The sequence below is a fragment of the Mauremys reevesii genome, linkage group 24, assembly GCF_016161935.1.
Source record: "Mauremys reevesii isolate NIE-2019 linkage group 24, ASM1616193v1, whole genome shotgun sequence".
NCBI lineage: Eukaryota > Metazoa > Chordata > Testudines > Geoemydidae > Mauremys > Mauremys reevesii.
The window spans coordinates 18,724,972-18,743,327 of NC_052646.1; the positions used below are offsets into that span (position 1 = coordinate 18,724,972).

The following is an 18,356-nucleotide window of genomic DNA, read 5'->3' on the forward strand; positions in this document are numbered from 1 at the left end:
GGGCTGACCTGTAGGGCCCCCCCATGAGCCATTCCCAGACAGGGGCTCCCTGTCCACCTGCCACTGGAGCCGGGGTGGGGGGTGGAAGCGCAGGGAGCAGCTGCAGCTGATGCTGGGCTCCTGGCGCTGGCAGGATGATTTCAGCCTGGTCCCCGGCCGGGGACTGTCTGGGAAGCGCAGGAGAACCAGTGACTATAGTCAGAGAGAGAAATCCAGTGGCAGGGAGTCCCGCGGGTTAACTCCACTCACACCTGGTGGCAGGAAGTCCTTTGGGCTAACCCCATTCTCACTCAATGCGCACCCATACAGCCCCCCATCCTCAGTCAACATGTTGGGCAGCTCCAGCCACAGCTGATGCACCCCTATGGGCCCAGCACCCCCAACGGCTCGATTCCCCCTCACCCAGCCCAGTGTGGCAGGGGCGCTGGTGGCGACAGAGCAGAGGAGCCGCAGGGAGTTGCCCTCCCGGGCCATGTGCTGTGAACCATTGTCCACCAGGGTGGGGGGATTTGGGAACAGGAATAACAAGAAGCCACTCGCACCCTGAGCCAGCGAGTCCCTGCCTGGGGGCTGCATTGGGGCCAGCGCCCCCTCGAGGGGAAAGGCCCCGTGCCCCACTCCCCGCCCCCTAGCGATACCTTGGAATAACTGGGGGTCGCTCCTGTTAGCTTGGGAGATTTGCAGAGTCCTCTCTAGAGCTGAAATACCCACGGCAACGTATTAGATTGGAGAGAGCCCCCCACTGACTCCCTGATCCACAGCCCAGCACCCATCACTGACCCCCCAACACCTCCTGCAGCCCAGCACCCCCCCTGGATCCCAGCCCACCCTGTTCCCTGCAGCCCAGCGCAGCCACTGAGGATCCTCTGTCTGCCATGGCACCCCCTAGAGCCTTACTCTGCACGTGCACATGCAGGGCCTGGCTGGCCAACCCGTAGGAATTTTGGCCCAGCACCGATACTCCCCAGCGTCCCCTCTGGTGAGATTCGGCAGCTCCAGGCGCCCGGCCCCTCCCTGGCTCGGGCTCAGGGATTCGTTCCCCTTGGCCCAGCTCAGGGTAGCCTCGGCTCTGCTCCCAGCCTCACAGCTCAGGCTCAGGGAGTCGCCCTCCTGGGTCTCCAGAGACACAACGTCGCCCTCAGCTCCCCACGCATCTGGCACTGGAAGAGACGAGCAGGCAGGTTAGGCCTCCCCAGAGATCCTCTGCCAAGGAACCGCGATTCAGCCACCTCTGGGGTGGGAAACGGGGGCTGTTTACATGAGGGGCCCTCGCCCAGTGTGGAAACGTAGCAGCTCTGGAGTCGGAGGCAAATATAGATGACTTTCAATGGCAGCCGGTCTCTGTCGGAGAAATGGGTCCCTGACCCATCTCATTCCCACTATCCCGAGCCCCCTTAATGCCACCCTGGAGTCTGGAGACAGAGAGAACAGGGCCTGCTCCACTCACCACCCTCCCCACAGTCCTGTGGCTTCCTCAGGCTCTCCCCTCTGGGCACGGACCAGCCTGGCCTGGCTAAGCCTGGGGCGTGGCCCTGAGTGTGGGCAGAGCATGACTAGGAGGCGCTCGCTGATTCCCGGGCCTCGCAGCGCGGCCTCTCACCGGGGCGTCCGTTCCTGGTCAGGGTCCCAGTGATGTTGGGGGGCCCAGGCGGGTCTGAAACACAAACCAGACAGGGGGGATCAGGGGGGCTGCACAGCACCGGGGGGGAGAGGTGTCGCTAGTGATCCCTGCGCCTAGACATGGCCCCTCGCTGTGAGCTCAGCTGGGGGACAAGAAAGTCCCTGAAGTGACACAAGGCCCATGGGTGGGGAAGGGAAGTGACAGACCCGACTGAGCCCCACCCAAAAGGCTCCTGATTTAACCCAGGGGCCGGGTTAGGGCCGCGCCGGGGAAACAGAACCATGGGAAACTGACACCTAAGGGACCAAAACTGGTTGGTCAAAATTGGGCCTAATTGGCAGAGTCACTAACGAGGGGCCGGGTTGCTTCAGTCTGGGTAGTTGAGTGAGTGTCACCAGTGCCACTGACTGCCGGGAGCCTGGGCATTCAGCGTCCTGCTCCCCAAGCGTCTCCTCCCCAGGGCGGGTCAGAGCCAGGGTCTAAATCACCCCACTCCCACCCCTACCCAGACCCAGCCACCACCAGGGACATCAGACACCCCTATCATGGGTCCTTTGCCTTCCCCCCTCGGTTCGTCTCTCCCCAGCCCTCTCCTTTTGCCCTCTGGCTTGGCCGGCCAGGCCTGGGTGTTTTGCAGCCTGGCACCGCCCAGAGGGGTGGCTAAAAGTAACACCCAGCACAGCCGGACGCTGATACCGGCTGGCCAGACCTGGTAGGGTCCTTCCCCACTTCCCTCAAAGCCCCGCGGCACCGAGGCTCAGAGCCTCGGTCCGCTGGGTTGGGCTCGCGGGGCTCGGGCTGCAGGGCTCTGATTGCAGCGCGGACGTTTCCTCCGAGGTCTGTGTAGACATTCGAGGTCGGGCTGGGGCCTGGGCTCAGACACGGGAGGGAGACTGGGGGGCGGGTTCCTTCTAAATCTTCCTCCGACTGACAGGAACAAGGGCCGTCCTTAAGTGAGTCCTGATTTGATCCTTCACCTCGCAAAGGCAGCTGCTGTTTTTCCCTCTGCTCTGGATCTGCAGCACGAGGGTCACAGGCCATTTAACGGGGGTTTGCCCTGGTGCAGGGTGGGCCAAGATCTCTGGGCACCGAGCCCAGAGCGTGTTTAGTGCAGGACAGTGACTGGGTGTCGTTAACCCTGTGCCCCATATAGAGCATCCACTGATCCCGGCAGAAAGGGGAAGGGGGAGGAGACGTGGTGGGACAGTCTGGGGGGATCTCAGGGCGAACTGGGGCGGCTGGTGTGCGGGGAAATCCCAACAAGTGGTGATTGGAATGGGGGGTGCAGATCACAGCACAGGAGGATTTGGGAGCAGGACAAGTCGGGGTAAAAAGGGGAGCCCACTGCCCCTACTTATACAGCCCAAAATGCCATTAGCCTTCTTGGCAACAAGGGCACACTGTTGACTGATATCCAGCTTCTCGTCCACTGTAACCCCTAGGTCCTTTTCTGCAGAACTGCTGCCCAGCCACTCGGTCCCTAGTCTGTAGGGGTGCATGGGATTCTTCTGTCCTAAGTGCCGCACTCTGCACTTCTCCTTGTTGAACCTCATCAGGTTTCTTTTGGCCCAAGCCTCTAATTTGTCTAGATCCCTCTGTATCCTATCCCTACCCTCCAGCGTATCAACCACTCCTCCAAGTTTGGTGTCATCAGCAAACTTGCTGAGGGTGCAGTCCACGCCATCCTCCAGCTCATTAATGAAGATATTGAACAAAACCGGCCCCAGGACCGACCCCTGGGGCACTCCACTTGATACTGGCTGCCAACTAGACATGGAGCCATTGATCGCTACCTGTTGAGTCCGACGATCTAGCCAGCTTTCTATCCACCTTATAATCCATTCATCCAGCCCATACTTCTTTAACTTGCTGGCAAGAATACTGTGGGAGACCGTATCAAAAGCTTTGCTAAAATCAAGGAATAACACATCCACTGCTTTCCCCTCATTCACAGAGCCAGTTATCTCGTCATAGAAGGCAAATAGGTTAATCAGGCATGACTTGCCCTTGGTGAATCCACGGTGACTGTTCTTGATCACTTTCCTCTCCTCTAAGTGCTTCAGAATTGATTCCTTGAGGACCTGCTCCATGATTTTTCAAGGAACTGAGGTGAAGCTGACTGGCCTGTAGTTCCCCCAAATACTCCTTCTTCCCTTTTTTAAAGATGGGCACTACATGAGCCTTTTTCCAGTCATCCAGGACCTCCCCTCTTTGCCATCAGTTTTCAAAGATAATGGCCAATGGCTCTGCAATCACATCAGCCAACTCCTTTAGCACCCTCGTCCAGCTTATACAAGGCACTGGTGAGAGCTCATCTGGAATACTGTGTACAGTTCTGGTCTCCCATGTTTAAGAACGGTGAATTCAAACTGGAACAGGTTCAGAGATGGGCTACTAGGATCATCCAAGGAATGGAAAACCTGTCTTATGAAAGGAGACTCAAAGAGCTTGGCTTGTTTAGCCAAACCAAAAGAAGGTTGAGGGGGGATATGATTGCTCTTTATAAATATATCAAAGGGATAAATATTAGGGAGGGAGAGGAATTACTTAAGCTTCGTACCAAAGTGGACACAAGAACAAATGGATATAAACTGGATACTATGCAGTTTAGACTTGAAATTAGATGAAGGTTTCTAACTATTAGAGGAGTGAAGTTCTGGAACAGCCCTCAAAGGGGAGTAGTGAGGGCAAAAGACATATCTGGCTTTAAGACTAAGCTTGATAAGTTTATGGAGGGGATGGTATGATGGGATAGCCTAATTTTGGCAATTAATTTGTCAGTTGACCTTTGAATATCAGCAGGTAAGTATGCCCAGTGGTCTGTGATGGGATGTTAGCTGGGGTGGGATCTGAGTTACTACAGAGAATTCTTTCCTGGGTGCTGGCTGGTGAGTCTTGCCCACATGCTCAGGGTTTAGCTGATCGCCATATTTGGGGTTGGGAAGGAATTTTCCTCCAGGGCAGATTGGCAGAGGCTTTGGAGGTTTTTCGCCTTCCTCTGCAGCATGGGGCACGGGTCACTTGCTGGAGGATTCTTTGCAGCTTGAGGTCTTCAAACCACAACTTGAGGACTTCAATAACTCAGACATAGGTTAGGGGTTTGTTATAGAAGTGGATGCGTGAGATTCTGTGGCCTGCATTGTACAGGAGGTTAGACTAGATGATCATAATGGTCCCTTCTGACCTTAAAGTCAATGAGTCTATGAGCTTTTCTAAATAGTCCCGAACCACTTCGTTCTCCACAGAGGGCTGCTCACCTCCTCCCCATACTGTGCTGCTCAGTGCAGCTGACTGGGAGCTCCCCTTGTTCGTGAAGACAGAGGCAAAAAAAGCATTGAGTACATTAGTTTTTTCCACATCCTCTGTCACTAGGTTGACTCCCTCATTCAGTAAGGGGCCCACACTTTGCTTGACTTTCTTCTTGTTGCTAACATACCTGAAGAAACCCTTCTTGTTAATCTTAACACCTCTTGCTAGCTGCAACTCCAAGTGTGATTTGGCCTTCCTGATTTCACTCCTGCACTCCTGAGCAATAGTTTTATACTCCTCCCTGGTTATTTCTCCAGTCTTCCACTTCTTGTAACCCTCTTTTTTGTGTTTAAGATCTGGAAGGATTTCACTGTTAAGCCAAGCTGGTCACCTGCCATATTTACTATTCTTTCTACACATTGGGATGGTTTGTTCCTGCACCCTCAATAAGGATTCTTTAAAATACAGGCAGCTCTCCTGGACTCCTTTCCCCCCTCATGTTATTCTCCCAGGGGATCCTGCCCATCAGTTCCCTGAGGGAGTCAAAGTCTGCTTTTCTGAAGTCCAGGGTCCGTATTCTGCTGCTCTCCTTTCTTCCTTGTGTCATGAACCTCAACTCGACCATCTCACAGTCACTGCCTCCCAGGTTCTCATCCACTTTCGCTTCCCCTACTAATTCTTCTCTGTTTGTGAGCAGCAGGTCTAGAAGAGCTCTGCCCCTAGTTGGTTCCTCCAGCACTTGCACCAGGAAATTGTCCCCTACACTTTTCTGACCGTCTCGTCCCCCGGGGCCCACGGGCTGACCTGCAGGGCCCCCCCATGAGCCGTTCCCAGACAGGGGCTCCCTGTCCACCTGCCACTGGAGCCGGGGTGGGGGGTGGAAGCGCAGGGAGCAGCTGCAGCTGATGCTGGGCCCCTGGCACTGGCAGGATGATTTCAGCCTGGTCCCCGGCTGGGGGCTGTCTGGGAAGCGCAGGAGAACCTGTGACAATAGTCAGAGAGAGAAATCCAGTGGCAGGGAGTCCCGCGGGTTAACTCCACTCACACCTGGTGGCAGGAAGTCCTGTGGGCTAACCCCATTCTCACTCAATGCGCACCTGGAACGTCCCCTTGGCAGAGCTCTCATTCTGGGCCCAGCACCCATACAGCCCCCCCATCCTCAGTCAACATGTTGGGCAGCTCCAGCCACAGCTGATGCACCCCTATGGGCCCGGCACCCCCAAAGGCTCGATTCCCCCTCACCCAGCCCAGTGTGGCAGGGGTGCTGCTGGCGATGGAGCAGAGGAACCGCAGGGAGTCGCCCTCCCGGGCCATGTGCTGTGAACCGTTGTCCACCAGGGTCGGGGGATCTGGGAACAGGAATAACAAGTAGCCACTCGCACCCTGAGGCAGCCAGTCCCTGCCCAGGGCCTGCACTGGGGCCAGCGCCCCCTCGAGGGGAAAGGCCCCGTGCCCCACTCCCCACCCCCTAGCGATACCTTGGAATAACTGGGGGTCGCGCCTGTTAGCTTGGGAGATTTGCAGAGTCCTCTCTAGAGCTGAAATACCCACAGCAACGTTTTAGATTGGATAGAGCCCCCCACTGACCCCCTGATCCACAGCCCAGCACCCATCACTGACCCCACACCTCCTGCAGCCCAGCACCCCCCCCCTGGATCTCAGCCCACCCTGTTCCCTGCAGCCCAGCGCACCCACTGAGGACCATCTGTCAGCCATGCCGCCCCCTAGAGCCTTACGCTGCACATGCACACGCAGGGCCCGGCTGGCCGACCCGTAGGAATTGTTGGCCCAGCACCGATACTCCCCAGCGTCCCCTGGGCTGAGATTCGAAAGCACCAGGCATCCGGTCCCTCCCTGGCTGGGGCTCAGGGACTCGTTCCCCTTGGCCCAGGTCAGGGTGGCCTCGGCTCTGCTCCCAGCCTCACAGCTCAGGCTCAGGGAGTCGCCCTCCTGGGTCTCCAGAGGCACGACGTCGCCCTCAGCTCCCCACGCATCTGGCACTGGAAGAGACGAGCGGACAGGTTATGACACCCCCAGAGATCCTCTGCCAAGGAACCAAGATTCAGCCACCTCTGGGGTGGGAAATGGGAGCTGTTTACATGAGGAGCCCTCGCCCAGTGTGGAACCGTAGCAGCTCTGGAGTCGGAGGCCAATCTTGGTGACTTTCAATGGCAGCCGGTCTCTGTTGGAGAAATCGGTCCCTGACCCATCTCATTCCCACTATCTCGAGCCCCCTTAATGCCACCCTGGTGTCTGGAGACAGAGGGAAAAGGGCCTGCTCCACTCACCACCCTCCCCACAGTCCTGTGGCTTCCTCAGGCTCTCCCCTCTGGGCACGGACCAGCCTGGCCTGGCTAAGCCTGGGGCGTGGCCCTGAGCGTGGGCAGAGCATGACTAGGAGGCGCTCGCTGATTCCCGGGCCTCGCAGCGCGGCCTCTCACCGGGGCGTCCGTTCCTGGTCAGGGTCCCAGTGATGTTGGGGGGCCCAGGCGGGTCTGAAACACAAACCAGACAGGGGGGATCAGGGGGGCTGCACAGCACCGGGGGGGGAGAGGTGTCGCTAGTGATCCCTGAGCCTAGACATGGCCCCTCGCTGTGAGCTCAGCTGGGGGACAAGAAAGTCCCTGAAGTGACACAAGGCCCGTGGGCGGGGAAGGGAAGTGACAGATCCGACTGAGCCCCACCCAAAAGGCTCCTGATTTAACCCAGGGGCTGGGTTAGGGCCGCGCCGGGGAAACAGAACCATGGGAAACTGACACCTAAGGGACCAAAACTGGTTGGTCAAAATTGGGCCTAATTGGCAGAGTCACTAACGAGGGGCCGGGTTGCTTCAGCCTGGGTAGTTGAGCGAGTGTCACCAGTGCCACTGACTGCCGGGCGCCTGGGCATTCAGCGTCCTGCTCCCCAAGTGTCTCCTCCCCAGGGCGGGTCAGAGCCAGGGTCTAAATAACCCCACTCCCATCCCAGCCCAGACCCAGCCACCACCAGGGACATCAGACACCCCTGTCATGGGTCCTTTGCCTTCCCCCTCGGTTCGTCTCTCCCCAGCCCTCTCCTTTCGCCCTCTGGCTTGGCCGGCCAGGCCTGGGTGTTTTGCAGCCTGGCACTGCCCAGAGGGGCTGCTAAAAGTAACACCCAGCACAGCCGGACGCTGGTACCGGCTGGCCAGGCCTGGCAGGATCCGTCCACGCTGCCCTCAAAGCCCCACAGCGCCGAGGCTCAGAGCCTCGGTCCGCTGGGTTGGGCTCGTGGGGCTCGGGCTGCGGGGCTCTGATTGCAGCGCGGACGTTTCCTCCGAGGTCTGTGTAGTTGTTAAGGGTCGGGCTGGGGATTGGGGGTCAGGTTCCTTCTAAATATCCCTCCGGCTGAAAGGAACAAGGGCCGTCCTTACAGTGAAGCCTGATTTAATCCTTCACCTCGCAAAGGCGGCCACTGATTTTCACTCTGCCCTGGAGGTGCAGCGCGAGGGTCACAGGCCATTCAATGGGGGTTTGCCCTGGGTCAGGGCGGGCCGAGGTCTCTGGGCACCGAGCCTAGAGCGTGTTTAGTGCCGGACAGTGACTGGGTCCTGTTAACCCTCTGCCCCATATAGAGCATCCACCGATCCCGGCAGAAAGGGAAAGTGGGGAGGAGACACGGTGGGACGGCCCAGAGAGATTTAAGGGGGAACTGGGGTAGTTGGTGTGGTGGTGGGGGAATCCCAGTAAGGGGGATCAAAGCACAGGAGGATTCTGGGGGCAGGGCAGGTCACGGGTAGAGAGGATCCCAGAAGAGAAGGGCCTGCTTGTGTGGATGGGAAGGGGGAGCCATAGCCAAGCGGGGCAGGAAGGGGTGAAGATCCCAAGGGAGAAGGGGCTGCACGGTGTGGGGTGAAGGGGCCTGGAGTAGAATTGGCTGCGGGTGCCTGGTGGGGGTGGGGATCCCAGCAAAGGGCTGAGTTGGGGGAGGGGCTAAATGACAGGTCTGGGGAGCCCAGAGGGGGATCCCAGAGGGGGCTGGGGGCCGGCGTGGAGGGGCTGGGGGGGTCACTCACAGCCGACGTGGAGCTGGACGGTTCTGCGGGTGGAAGGTCCCTGTGGTGGCCTGTAGGTGACGCTGCAGACGAGCTCTTTGCCGTGGTCCCCCAGGCCGGGCATGAAGCTGAGCGTGGAGCTGTGGGCCGAGGTGCCATTCGCCAGCTGGGCTGAGGCGTTCCGGGCTGTGTAGCTGAACGGCCCCGTCCAGGTGACTCGGGGAGGGGGCCCGGAGCAGCGCCCGGGGCCTGTGCAGGTCACTGTCACCGGCTCCCCGGCCAGCAGCGTCCCTGGCAGCCCCCGCGCTGGCGAGATGTGGATCTCTGGCTCCTCCGTCAGCCCTGAGACATGGGGAGAGGGTAGAGAATCACTCGGGGACACAGGGCCTTTCACCTCTAGGGGTGCGGCCCCGATCCGGCCCTAGGGCGGGGACTGGCTGGCTCAGGGGGCTGATGAGCGGTGTCATAAATATAGAGGGAAGAGTAACAACTCTCTGTGTGTAGTAGCATCAAATCCCTCTTTGGCAGCTGCACTAAATCGCCTTCCCTGTAAGGGATTCATCAGCTCAAATAACCTAGTTGGCACCTGACCAGAAGACCAATGAGGAAAGAAGAAACTTTCAAATCTGTGGGGGTGGGGGGAGGATTTGTTTGTTGCTCTCTTTGTTGTTCCCTCTCTGGATGGAGGGAAGAGACCGAGCAGGTACAACATCTCCTGCAAATATACCTGGAAGACTAGATCTAAATCCACAGACATTGTAAGGAGGCAAGGAAAGGCGCTAGGTTATCTTGTGTTTTAGCTTGTGAATTTTCCTATGCTACAGATGTAGTTTGATTCTTGTTTTTGTAACTGTGAAGCTGAGCCAGAGGGGAATCCTCTGTGTTTGAAATCTTTTATTTACCCTGGGAAGTTACCTTCCAAACTGATTTTTGCAGCTGTGATTCTTTTTTATAGATATAAATTAGTTCTTCTTTTAAGAACCTGAGTGATTGTCAGTGTCCTAAAGACAAAGAGTCTGGTCTGCGCTCACATTGTTAACCAATTAGTTGGTACATTACTCTCCAGCCTCCCCAGGAAAGGGGATGAAGGGGCTTGGGGGGATATTTTGGGAGGACAGGGATTCCAAGTGACCCTTCCCTGGATTTTTCTATAAATCACTTGGTGGTGTCAGCAATAGCGTCCAAGGACAAGGGAAGGAATTTGTGCCTTGGGGAAGTTTTTAACCGAAGCTGGTAGAACATACGCTTAGGGGGGTCTTTCCTACGGGTCCCCACATCTGTACCCCAGAATTCAGAGTGGGGGGGAACCCTCACAAGTGGTGACTGCAGCTGCTCTTACCTTGCACAGAGATCGTGAGCGCAGGGTCAGTGCCATCGGAATTGGAGCGGTAAGTGTGATCTAACAGGCCTTTCTCGATGCTAAAGAAATATCTCCCGGCATCCGTCTTTCGGGCATCACTGATTTGCAGGGAGCAGTCACCGTGGGCTGGATCCCCCGCCAGCTGGAACCGGCCCTGGGTCTCCTGCGACACTCCCAGGCTGGTGACACTGCTGGCCACGGGAGTATCCTGGCCCCCAGTAGCAGGCTCCTTGTACCACTTTCCATGGAGCTGGGCCGAGGGATTTTCGGTGTCGTACGAGGCTGGGTACGTGAAGGTGCAGGGGACGAGAACGCAGAGACCCTCCTGCATCGACACCGCCAGAGGCACCGCCAGGGTAAATCCAGGTGGCTGGGACAGGGACCCTGCCGGGGATGGGGAGGGATTGAAGTGGGACCCATAGAGAGCAGAGCCCCCCCCGCAACTCCCCCCACAGTTCTGCTGGTTCCCCTCACTCCTGACCTGCAGGCCCCTGCGAGCCCAGCCCTGGGTCCTTGACCAATTCTCACTCCATTTACTTTCATCCCTCTCTACATTGAGCCCCCTGCCCCCACTCCCTGTTGCTCAGCGCCCCCTAGCACCACACTGGGGCACTGCGCTCCCCTCCCCCTCCATCCAGTCTCCCTTCCAAGTCCTGGGACAGACCTGGCCCCGCTTAGTGCAGGTTCTGCCCTTCCCCCTGCACTGGGGCTGCAGGTGCTGCTCACTTACCCCTCCAGAGCAGGGCGAGGATCAGGACCCTCAGCGTGGCAGGACCCCCTGCTCTCCGGGGGGGCTCTGAGGCAGGAGCTCCCTTTCCCCAGCATCCTGCTGTGGCAGCAGGGCTCTGCCCACGGCTGGGGCGTTGGGCTGGGACAGACCTAGAGACAGAAGGGGGGTGAGAAGTGTGAGAGCAGAGGCTGTTTGGGGACACAGATCTGCCTGGGGGACCATCAGCGCTGCTGGGCTCTGCAGGGGGCTGATCTGGGGCTGCTGGCAGCGCAGGGACCTCCCACCAACATAGAAAACCCCAAATCACCAGACGGTCCTGAGAGATCGTGAGCTAAAAAAATCCTTAAATTGGTGAAAAAAACCTGAGATTTTCTTTAAGAATCATGAGAGCGGCCAGAAAATCCTGATCTGGTGACAGAAGATGGTGGGAAGGCAGCGCTGCTCAGTGCCTGCTTTGCTTCAGTCTTCCCACAAAAACCAACATGTGAGCGGGTGACCAGTGAAGTTACCACGGACAACAAAGGGGAAGGGCTGCAGATCGGGATCAGTAAAGAACACGTCAGAGATGTTCCGACCAATTTGAATGAATTCAGATCAGTGTCTATATGTATGTATCATTTTGTAATTGAAGTTATGAGTGTTGGCTCTATATTGTCTGTATTTCAAATTTGTGCTGTGCTTCTGGGTAACATCGCAGACAAGTTGGTGTTAGCTCTGCCTACCCTGCTTGATGGCCCATTAAGGACCATCAGCTACACAACTGACCCATTGAGAGGAGGCAGATACGCCTTGTAACTCAGCAGGGTGTGCAGGGACTTGCCCATGTGACTCCAGACTCCATTTTCCTGTAATTTTCCACAGTAAGGACAAAGAGGTTCTTACACCTGGAAAAGTCTAGAAAAGGCTGATGCCTCATCTCCATCTTGTCTTCAATCCTGCTTCTTACCTCTGGAGGGACTTTGCTACAAACTGAAGCTCTGAACAAAGGACTGATGACCCATCCCAGCTGGGGATGTTCTCCAGAGACTTGATTTGAACCTGCAGTTTACTCCATCACCGCTACAAGCCTGAACCAAGAACTTTGCCATTACTGGATGTAACTGATTCCGTTTAACCAATTGTAGCTCTCATCTGTATTTCCTTCGTTTTATGAATAAACCTTTAGATTTTAGATTCTAGAGGATTGGCAACAGCGTGATTTGTGGATAAGATCTGACTTGTATATTGACCTGGGTCTGGGGCTTGGTCCTTTGGGATCAGGAGAACCTTTTTCTTTTACTGGGGTATTGGTTTAAATAACATTCATGCCCATAAAGAGTGGTGTTGGTGGTGATACTGGGAAATTGGAGTGTCTGAGGAAATTGCTTGTGTGACTTGTGGTTATCTAGTGTTGGTTTTCATAACCATTCATTTCCCAGGACGTGGAACTGGTGGTGATACTGGGAGACTGGAGTGTCTAAGGAAATTGCTTGTGTGACTTCTGGTTGGTCACTGGGGTAAAACCAAAGTCCTCTTTGTCTGCCTGGTTTGGTTTGCCTTAGAGGTGGAAAAATCCAGCCTTGGGCTGTGACTCTCCTGTTTAAGCAATTGGTCCTGAATTGGCACTCTCAGCCGGGTCCCACCAGAACCGCATCTTCACAAGGTGATCCCAGCAGTTGAAGGCAAATAAGCCTAACTTCAGTGACGGGGAAACTGGTTGAAATTATAGTAAAGTGAAAGTATAGCAAAGAACAGAATGATCAGATGCAGAGATTTGTTGGGGAAGACTCAATATGGTTTTTGTAAAGGGAAATCATGGGTTGCCAAACTACTAGAATTTTTTGAGGGAATCAACAGCATGTGGACAAGGGTGACCCAGTCCATGTACTTAGATTTTCAGAAAGTCTTTGACAAGGTTCCTCCCCAAAATACTCTTAAGCAAAGTGAGCTGTCATGGGATAAGTGGAAAGGGCTTCTCCTGGATCAATGACTGGTTAAAAACTAGGAAACCAAGGATGGGAATAAAAGGCTAATGTTCACAGTGGAGAGAGGCAAATAGTGGTGTCCCCCAGCGTTCTTTATTGGGACCAGGGCTGTTCAATATGTTCATAAATTATCTGGAAAAAGGGGTAAACACTGAGGTGGAAATGTTTGCAGATGATACAAAACCACTCAAGAGAGTTAAGTTCAAAGCTGACTGTGAAGAGCTACAAAGGGATCTCACAAAACTGGGTGACTGGGCAACAAAATGGCAAATGAAATTCAATGTTAATAAATGCAAAGTGATGCACATTGGGAAACATAATCCCAACTATATATATAAAGTGATGGGGTATAAATTAGCTGTTACTACTCAAGGAACAGATCTGGGAGTCACGATGGATAGTTCTCTGAAAACACCCACTCAATGTGCAGCGGCAGTCAAAAAACTCAACAGAATGTTGGGAATCATTAAGAAAGGGATAGATAATAAGACAGAAAATATCATATTGCCTCTATATAAATCCATGGTACGTGCACATCTTGAATACTGCATGCAGTTCTGTGGCCCTATCCCAAATTGTAATTGAAAAAGGTTTAGAGTAGGGCAACAAAACTGATTAGGGGATGGAACAGCTTCTGTATGAGGAGAGATTACTAAGACTGGGACTGTTCAGCTTGGAAAAGAGATGACTAAGGGGGGATATGATAGAGGTCTATAAAATCATGACTGGTGTGGAGACAGTAAATAAGGTGGTGTTATTTACTCCTTTCCATAACACAAGAAGGAGAAGTTCCCCAATGAAATTAATAGCGGCAGTGTAGCAGGGTGAACCCTTGCTCCTGCCCTGAGGGGTTTAAAAAGCGGCCTGGCAGGGCTTGAGAGCAGTGGCTCTAAAAGCTGGGCTGATTAGGGAAGTGGCTGCAGCTGGGACCATGCCCCAAACTGAACAGGGCCTTATAAGAAGGCCAGGGAAGCCAGAAGCCCAGACAGTCTTCCTCTGCCTTAAGAGGAAGAAGGACCTGGCTGCAGGGGCTATAGGCAAGGTACCTAGGGTGAAGCAGGGCTAGGGAAAGACTGAGGAGCTGGGGAGCTCCAGCCTGGAAAGCCCCAGGCTGCGGCCTAGCAGTGGGCCAACAGGTACTGGGGGTTGCAGAGGGCAGCCCAGGGGGAAGCCAAGTGAGTCTCTCTCTGCCTTCAGAGAGAGAAGGGCCTAGCTGCAGGGAGCTTGAGACTGGATACCTGAGTGAAGCAGGGCTGGGGAAAGGCAGAGGAGCTGGAAAGCCCCAGGCTGTGGCCTAGCAGAGGGCTAACAACAGGTACTGAGGGTTGCAAGGGGCAGCCCAGGGCTAGGCCAAGGCAGCAGGTCCAAACCCAACTTTGCCTGTGATGAGTAGGCTGATACTGCAGTCTGCCCCAGAGTGTGGGGCTAGACAATGACTGTCAGTAGCCAATACTGAGGCAAGGTGGGGATAGAGGGTGGGGGTTCCCCAAGGAGGGGAGACCCAGAGAGAAAGGGGTTACTGCCAGGGGCAGCACCCCATGTAAAAGGGCACCGGGTCCAGAGGGGGACACGGGGGCCTGAAGACAGGCGGATCACCGACCTGCAGAGGGCGTTCTGGACTGGAACTGAGCTAATTCCCAAAAACAGCAGCAGGAGGCGCCACAGGGGTGAGTCCGACCCGTCTACACGTGGTGGAGAATGCGGGAAGTTGCAGTCCGCCCCTGATACAAGGGGCCAGGGCAAGGACTGAGGACTATTGCCTGGAGCAGAGACTTGAGAGACTAGGCAGTTTGTGCCACATTGCAAGACTGAGAAGGACTGAGAGATAAAATGGTGGAGAAGATGAGGGACTACTACTGGAGAGCCTGTGTGGCCCGGCTCGCCGAGCAGCAAGCACGGCTGCTTCAGCTGCTGCGGGGGCGGGCACATGGACCTCAACAGGGGCCAGGCACCTTGGGCTGGAGGCCAGTGCCGAGGCCTAAAGACTGTTTTGCCTGTGGGCGACGGGGACACCTGAGAAGGGTGTGCCCCTACTGGGTTGGGGCAGAGAGGCCTCACCCAGACAAGACTCATGTGCCCCCTGTGAAGTTAACAGGGGGGCTCCAAACTTGTTGGGCTTGTGGGGAGCGGGGACACCTAAAGAAGGAGAGCCCTCATGGAGATCCCAAGGCCTGGGCCAGCCCAGAAGGAAGGGCTAGGGCCCAAACAAGCAGAACTAGGGCCGTGGCAGGGGGAAGGTGCCAAGGGTGCTTCCACTCCCACACCAAGGGCCACATAAAGAGGCATTGCCCCCTGAGGAAGAGAGGGGGAGTGTCCAAAACCAAGGCTCGGTCAGGGACTAGCCGCCAGGAAGGGGTAGTCCGGACTGAGGCCCCTAAAGGGAAAGGGGCTGGGGTAGAGAGGCCCCACCTTAATCAGGGAACCCACACCAGGGCCAGGAGGGCTGAGGTGGGGACCCAAATGGATGTGGGAACCCACGTAGGACTAGGGAGGTCTACGGTGGGGACCCAGTCTGTGGAGGAAGTAAGCAGGCTGCTCCAAACACTGGAGAGCCTGCAGCAGGAAAGGGATTCTCTGCGGTCCCAGCTGAGGAGAAAGCTGGGCCAGTAGAGCACCCCGCCTGCCCTCCGGTGGAGGGGTTCTTGAGGTGGGGTGTGTGTAGCAGGGTGAACCCTTGCTCCTGCCCTGAGGGGTTTAAAAAGCGGCCTGGCAGAGCTTGAGAGCAGTGGCTCTAAAAGCTGGGCTGATTAAGGAAGTGGCTGCAGCTGGGGCCACGCCCCAAACTGAACAGGGCCTTATAAGAAGGCCAGGGAAGCCAGAAGCCCAGACAGTCTTCATCTGCCTGAAGAGGAAGAAGGGCCTGGCTGCAGGGGCTATAGGCAAGGTACCTAGGGTGAAGCAGGGCTGGGGAAAGGCTGAGGAGCTGGGGAGCTCCAGCCTGGAAAGCCCCAGGCTGCGGCCTAGCAGTGGGCCAACAGGTACTCGGGGTTGCAGAGGGCAGCCCAGGGGTAGGCCAAGGCAGCAGGTCCAAACCCCTTTGCCTGTGATGAGTAGGCTGATACTGCAGTCTGCCCCAGAGTGTGGGGCTAGACAATGACTGGCAGTAGCCAACACTGAGGCAAGGTGGGGATAGAGGGTGGGGGTTCCCCAAGGAGGGGAGACCCAGAGAGAAAGGGGTTACTGCCAGGGGCAACACCCCATGTAAAAGGGCACTGGGTCCAGGGAGGGACACGGGGGGCTGAAGACAGGTGGATCACCGGCCTGCAGAGGGCGCTCTGGACTGGAACTGAGCTAATTCCCAAAAGCACCAGCAGGAGGCGCCGCAGGGGTGAGTCCGACCCGTCTACACGTGGTGGAGAATGCGGGAAGTTGCAGTCCGCCCCTGATACAAGGGGCCAGGGCAAGGACTGAGGACTATTGCCTGGAGCAGAGACTTGAGAGACTAGGCAGTTTGTGCCACATTGCAAGACTGAGAAGGACTGAGAGATAAAATGGTGGAGAAGATGAGGGACTACTACTGGAGAGCCTGTGTGGCCCGGCTCGCCGAGCAGCAAGCACGGCTGCTTCAGCTGCTGCGGGGGCGGGCACATGGACCTCAACAGGGGCCAGGCACCTTGGGCTGGAGGCCAGTGCCGAGGCCTAAAGACTGTTTTGCCTGTGGGCGACGGGGACACCTGAGAAGGGTGTGCCCCTACTGGGTTGGGGCAGAGAGGCCTCACCCAGACAAGACTCATGTGCCCCCTGTGAAGTTAACAGGGGGGCTCCAAACTTGTTGGGCTTGTGGGGAGCGGGGACACCTAAAGAAGGAGAGCCCTCATGGAGATCCCAAGGCCTGGGCCAGCCCAGAAGGAAGGGCTAGGGCCCAAACAAGCAGAACTAGGGCCGTGGCAGGGGGAAGGCGCCAAGGGTGCTTCCACTCCCACACCAAGGGCCACATAAAGAGGCATTGCCCCCTGAGGAAGAGAGGGGGAGTGTCCAAAACCAAGGCTCGGTCAGGGACTAGCCGCCAGGAAGGGGTAGTCCGGACTGAGGCCCCTAAAGGGAAAGGGGCTGGGGTAGAGAGGCCCCACCTTAATCAGGGAACCCACACCAGGGCCAGGAGGGCTGAGGTGGGGACCCAAATGGATGTGGGAACCCACGTAGGACTAGGGAGGTCTACGGTGGGGACCCAGACTGTGGAGGAAGTAAGCAGGCTGCTCCAAACACTGGAGAACCTGCAGCAGGAAAGGGATTCTCTGCGGTCCCAGCTGAGGAGAAAGCTGGGCCAGTAGAGCACCCCGCCTGCCCTCCGGTGGAGGGGTTCTTGAGGTGGGGTGTGTGTAGCAGGGTAAACCCTTGCTCCTGCCCTGAGGGGTTTAAAAAGCGGCCTGGCAGAGCTTGAGAGCAGTGGCTCTAAAAGCTGGGCTGATTAAGGAAGTGGCTGCAGCTGGGGCCACGCCCCAAACTGAACAGGGCCTTATAAGAAGGCCAGGGAAGCCAGAAGCCCAGACAGTCTTCATCTGCCTGAAGAGGAAGAAGGGCCTGGCTGCAGGGGCTATAGGCAAGGTACCTAGGGTGAAGCAGGGCTGGGGAAAGGCTGAGGAGCTGGGGAGCTCCAGCCTGGAAAGCCCCAGGCTGCGGCCTAGCAGTGGGCCAACAGGTACTCGGGGTTGCAGAGGGCAGCCCAGGGGTAGGCCAAGGCAGCAGGTCCAAACCCCTTTGCCTGTGATGAGTAGGCTGATACTGCAGTCTGCCCCAGAGTGTGGGGCTAGACAATGACTGGCAGTAGCCAACACTGAGGCAAGGTGGGGATAGAGGGTGGGGGTTCCCCAAGGAGGGGAGACCCAGAGAGAAAGGGGTTATTGCCAGGGGCAACACCCCATGTTAAAGGGCACTGGGTCCAGGGAGGGACACGGGGGCCTGAAGACAGGCGGATCACCGGCCTGCAGAGGGCGCTCTGGACTGGAACTGAGCTAATTCCCAAAAGCACCAGCAGGAGGCGCCGCAGGGGTGAGTCCGACCCGTCTACAGGCAGGTTTAAAAAAAATGTAAGGAAGTATTTCTTCACACACAATCAACCTGTGGAACTCTTTGCCAGAGGATGTTGTGAAGGCCAAAACTATAACAGGGTTCAAAAAGAACTGGATAAATTCATAGAGGATAGGTCAATCAATGGATGATTAGCTACAATGTACAGGGATAGTGTCCATAGCATCTTTTTGCCAGAAGCTGGGAATGTGCGACAGGGGATGGGTCACTTGATGATTCCCTGTTCTGTTCATTCCCTCTGGGGCACCTGGCACTGGCCACAGTTGGAAGACAGGATACTGAGCTAGATTGTCCTTTGGTCTGACCCAGTCTGGCCATACTTATGGAGAAATGTGGACTTGGTGGATACAGGACTGGTTTAACAACTGCAAACAACGAGTAACTGTTAATGG

The 18,356-nt window shown here is 56.3% G+C and overlaps 1 protein-coding gene across 1 annotated transcript in view; it reads right to left on the reverse strand.

Annotated features, from left to right (window-relative positions):
* LOC120390589 (sialic acid-binding Ig-like lectin 10) overlaps positions 1-10,573 on the reverse strand; it is a 44,542-nt gene extending 33,969 nt beyond the window's left edge. The window contains exons 1-2 of the mRNA XM_039513323.1: positions 10,222-10,573; positions 8,904-9,224 (exon numbers count right to left, since the gene is read on the reverse strand). Of these exons, the coding sequence (XP_039369257.1) occupies positions 8,904-9,224; positions 10,222-10,573 (673 nt within the window). The remainder of the gene's footprint in view (positions 1-8,903; positions 9,225-10,221) is intronic.
* Between the last annotated feature and the right edge of the window lie 7,783 nt (positions 10,574-18,356).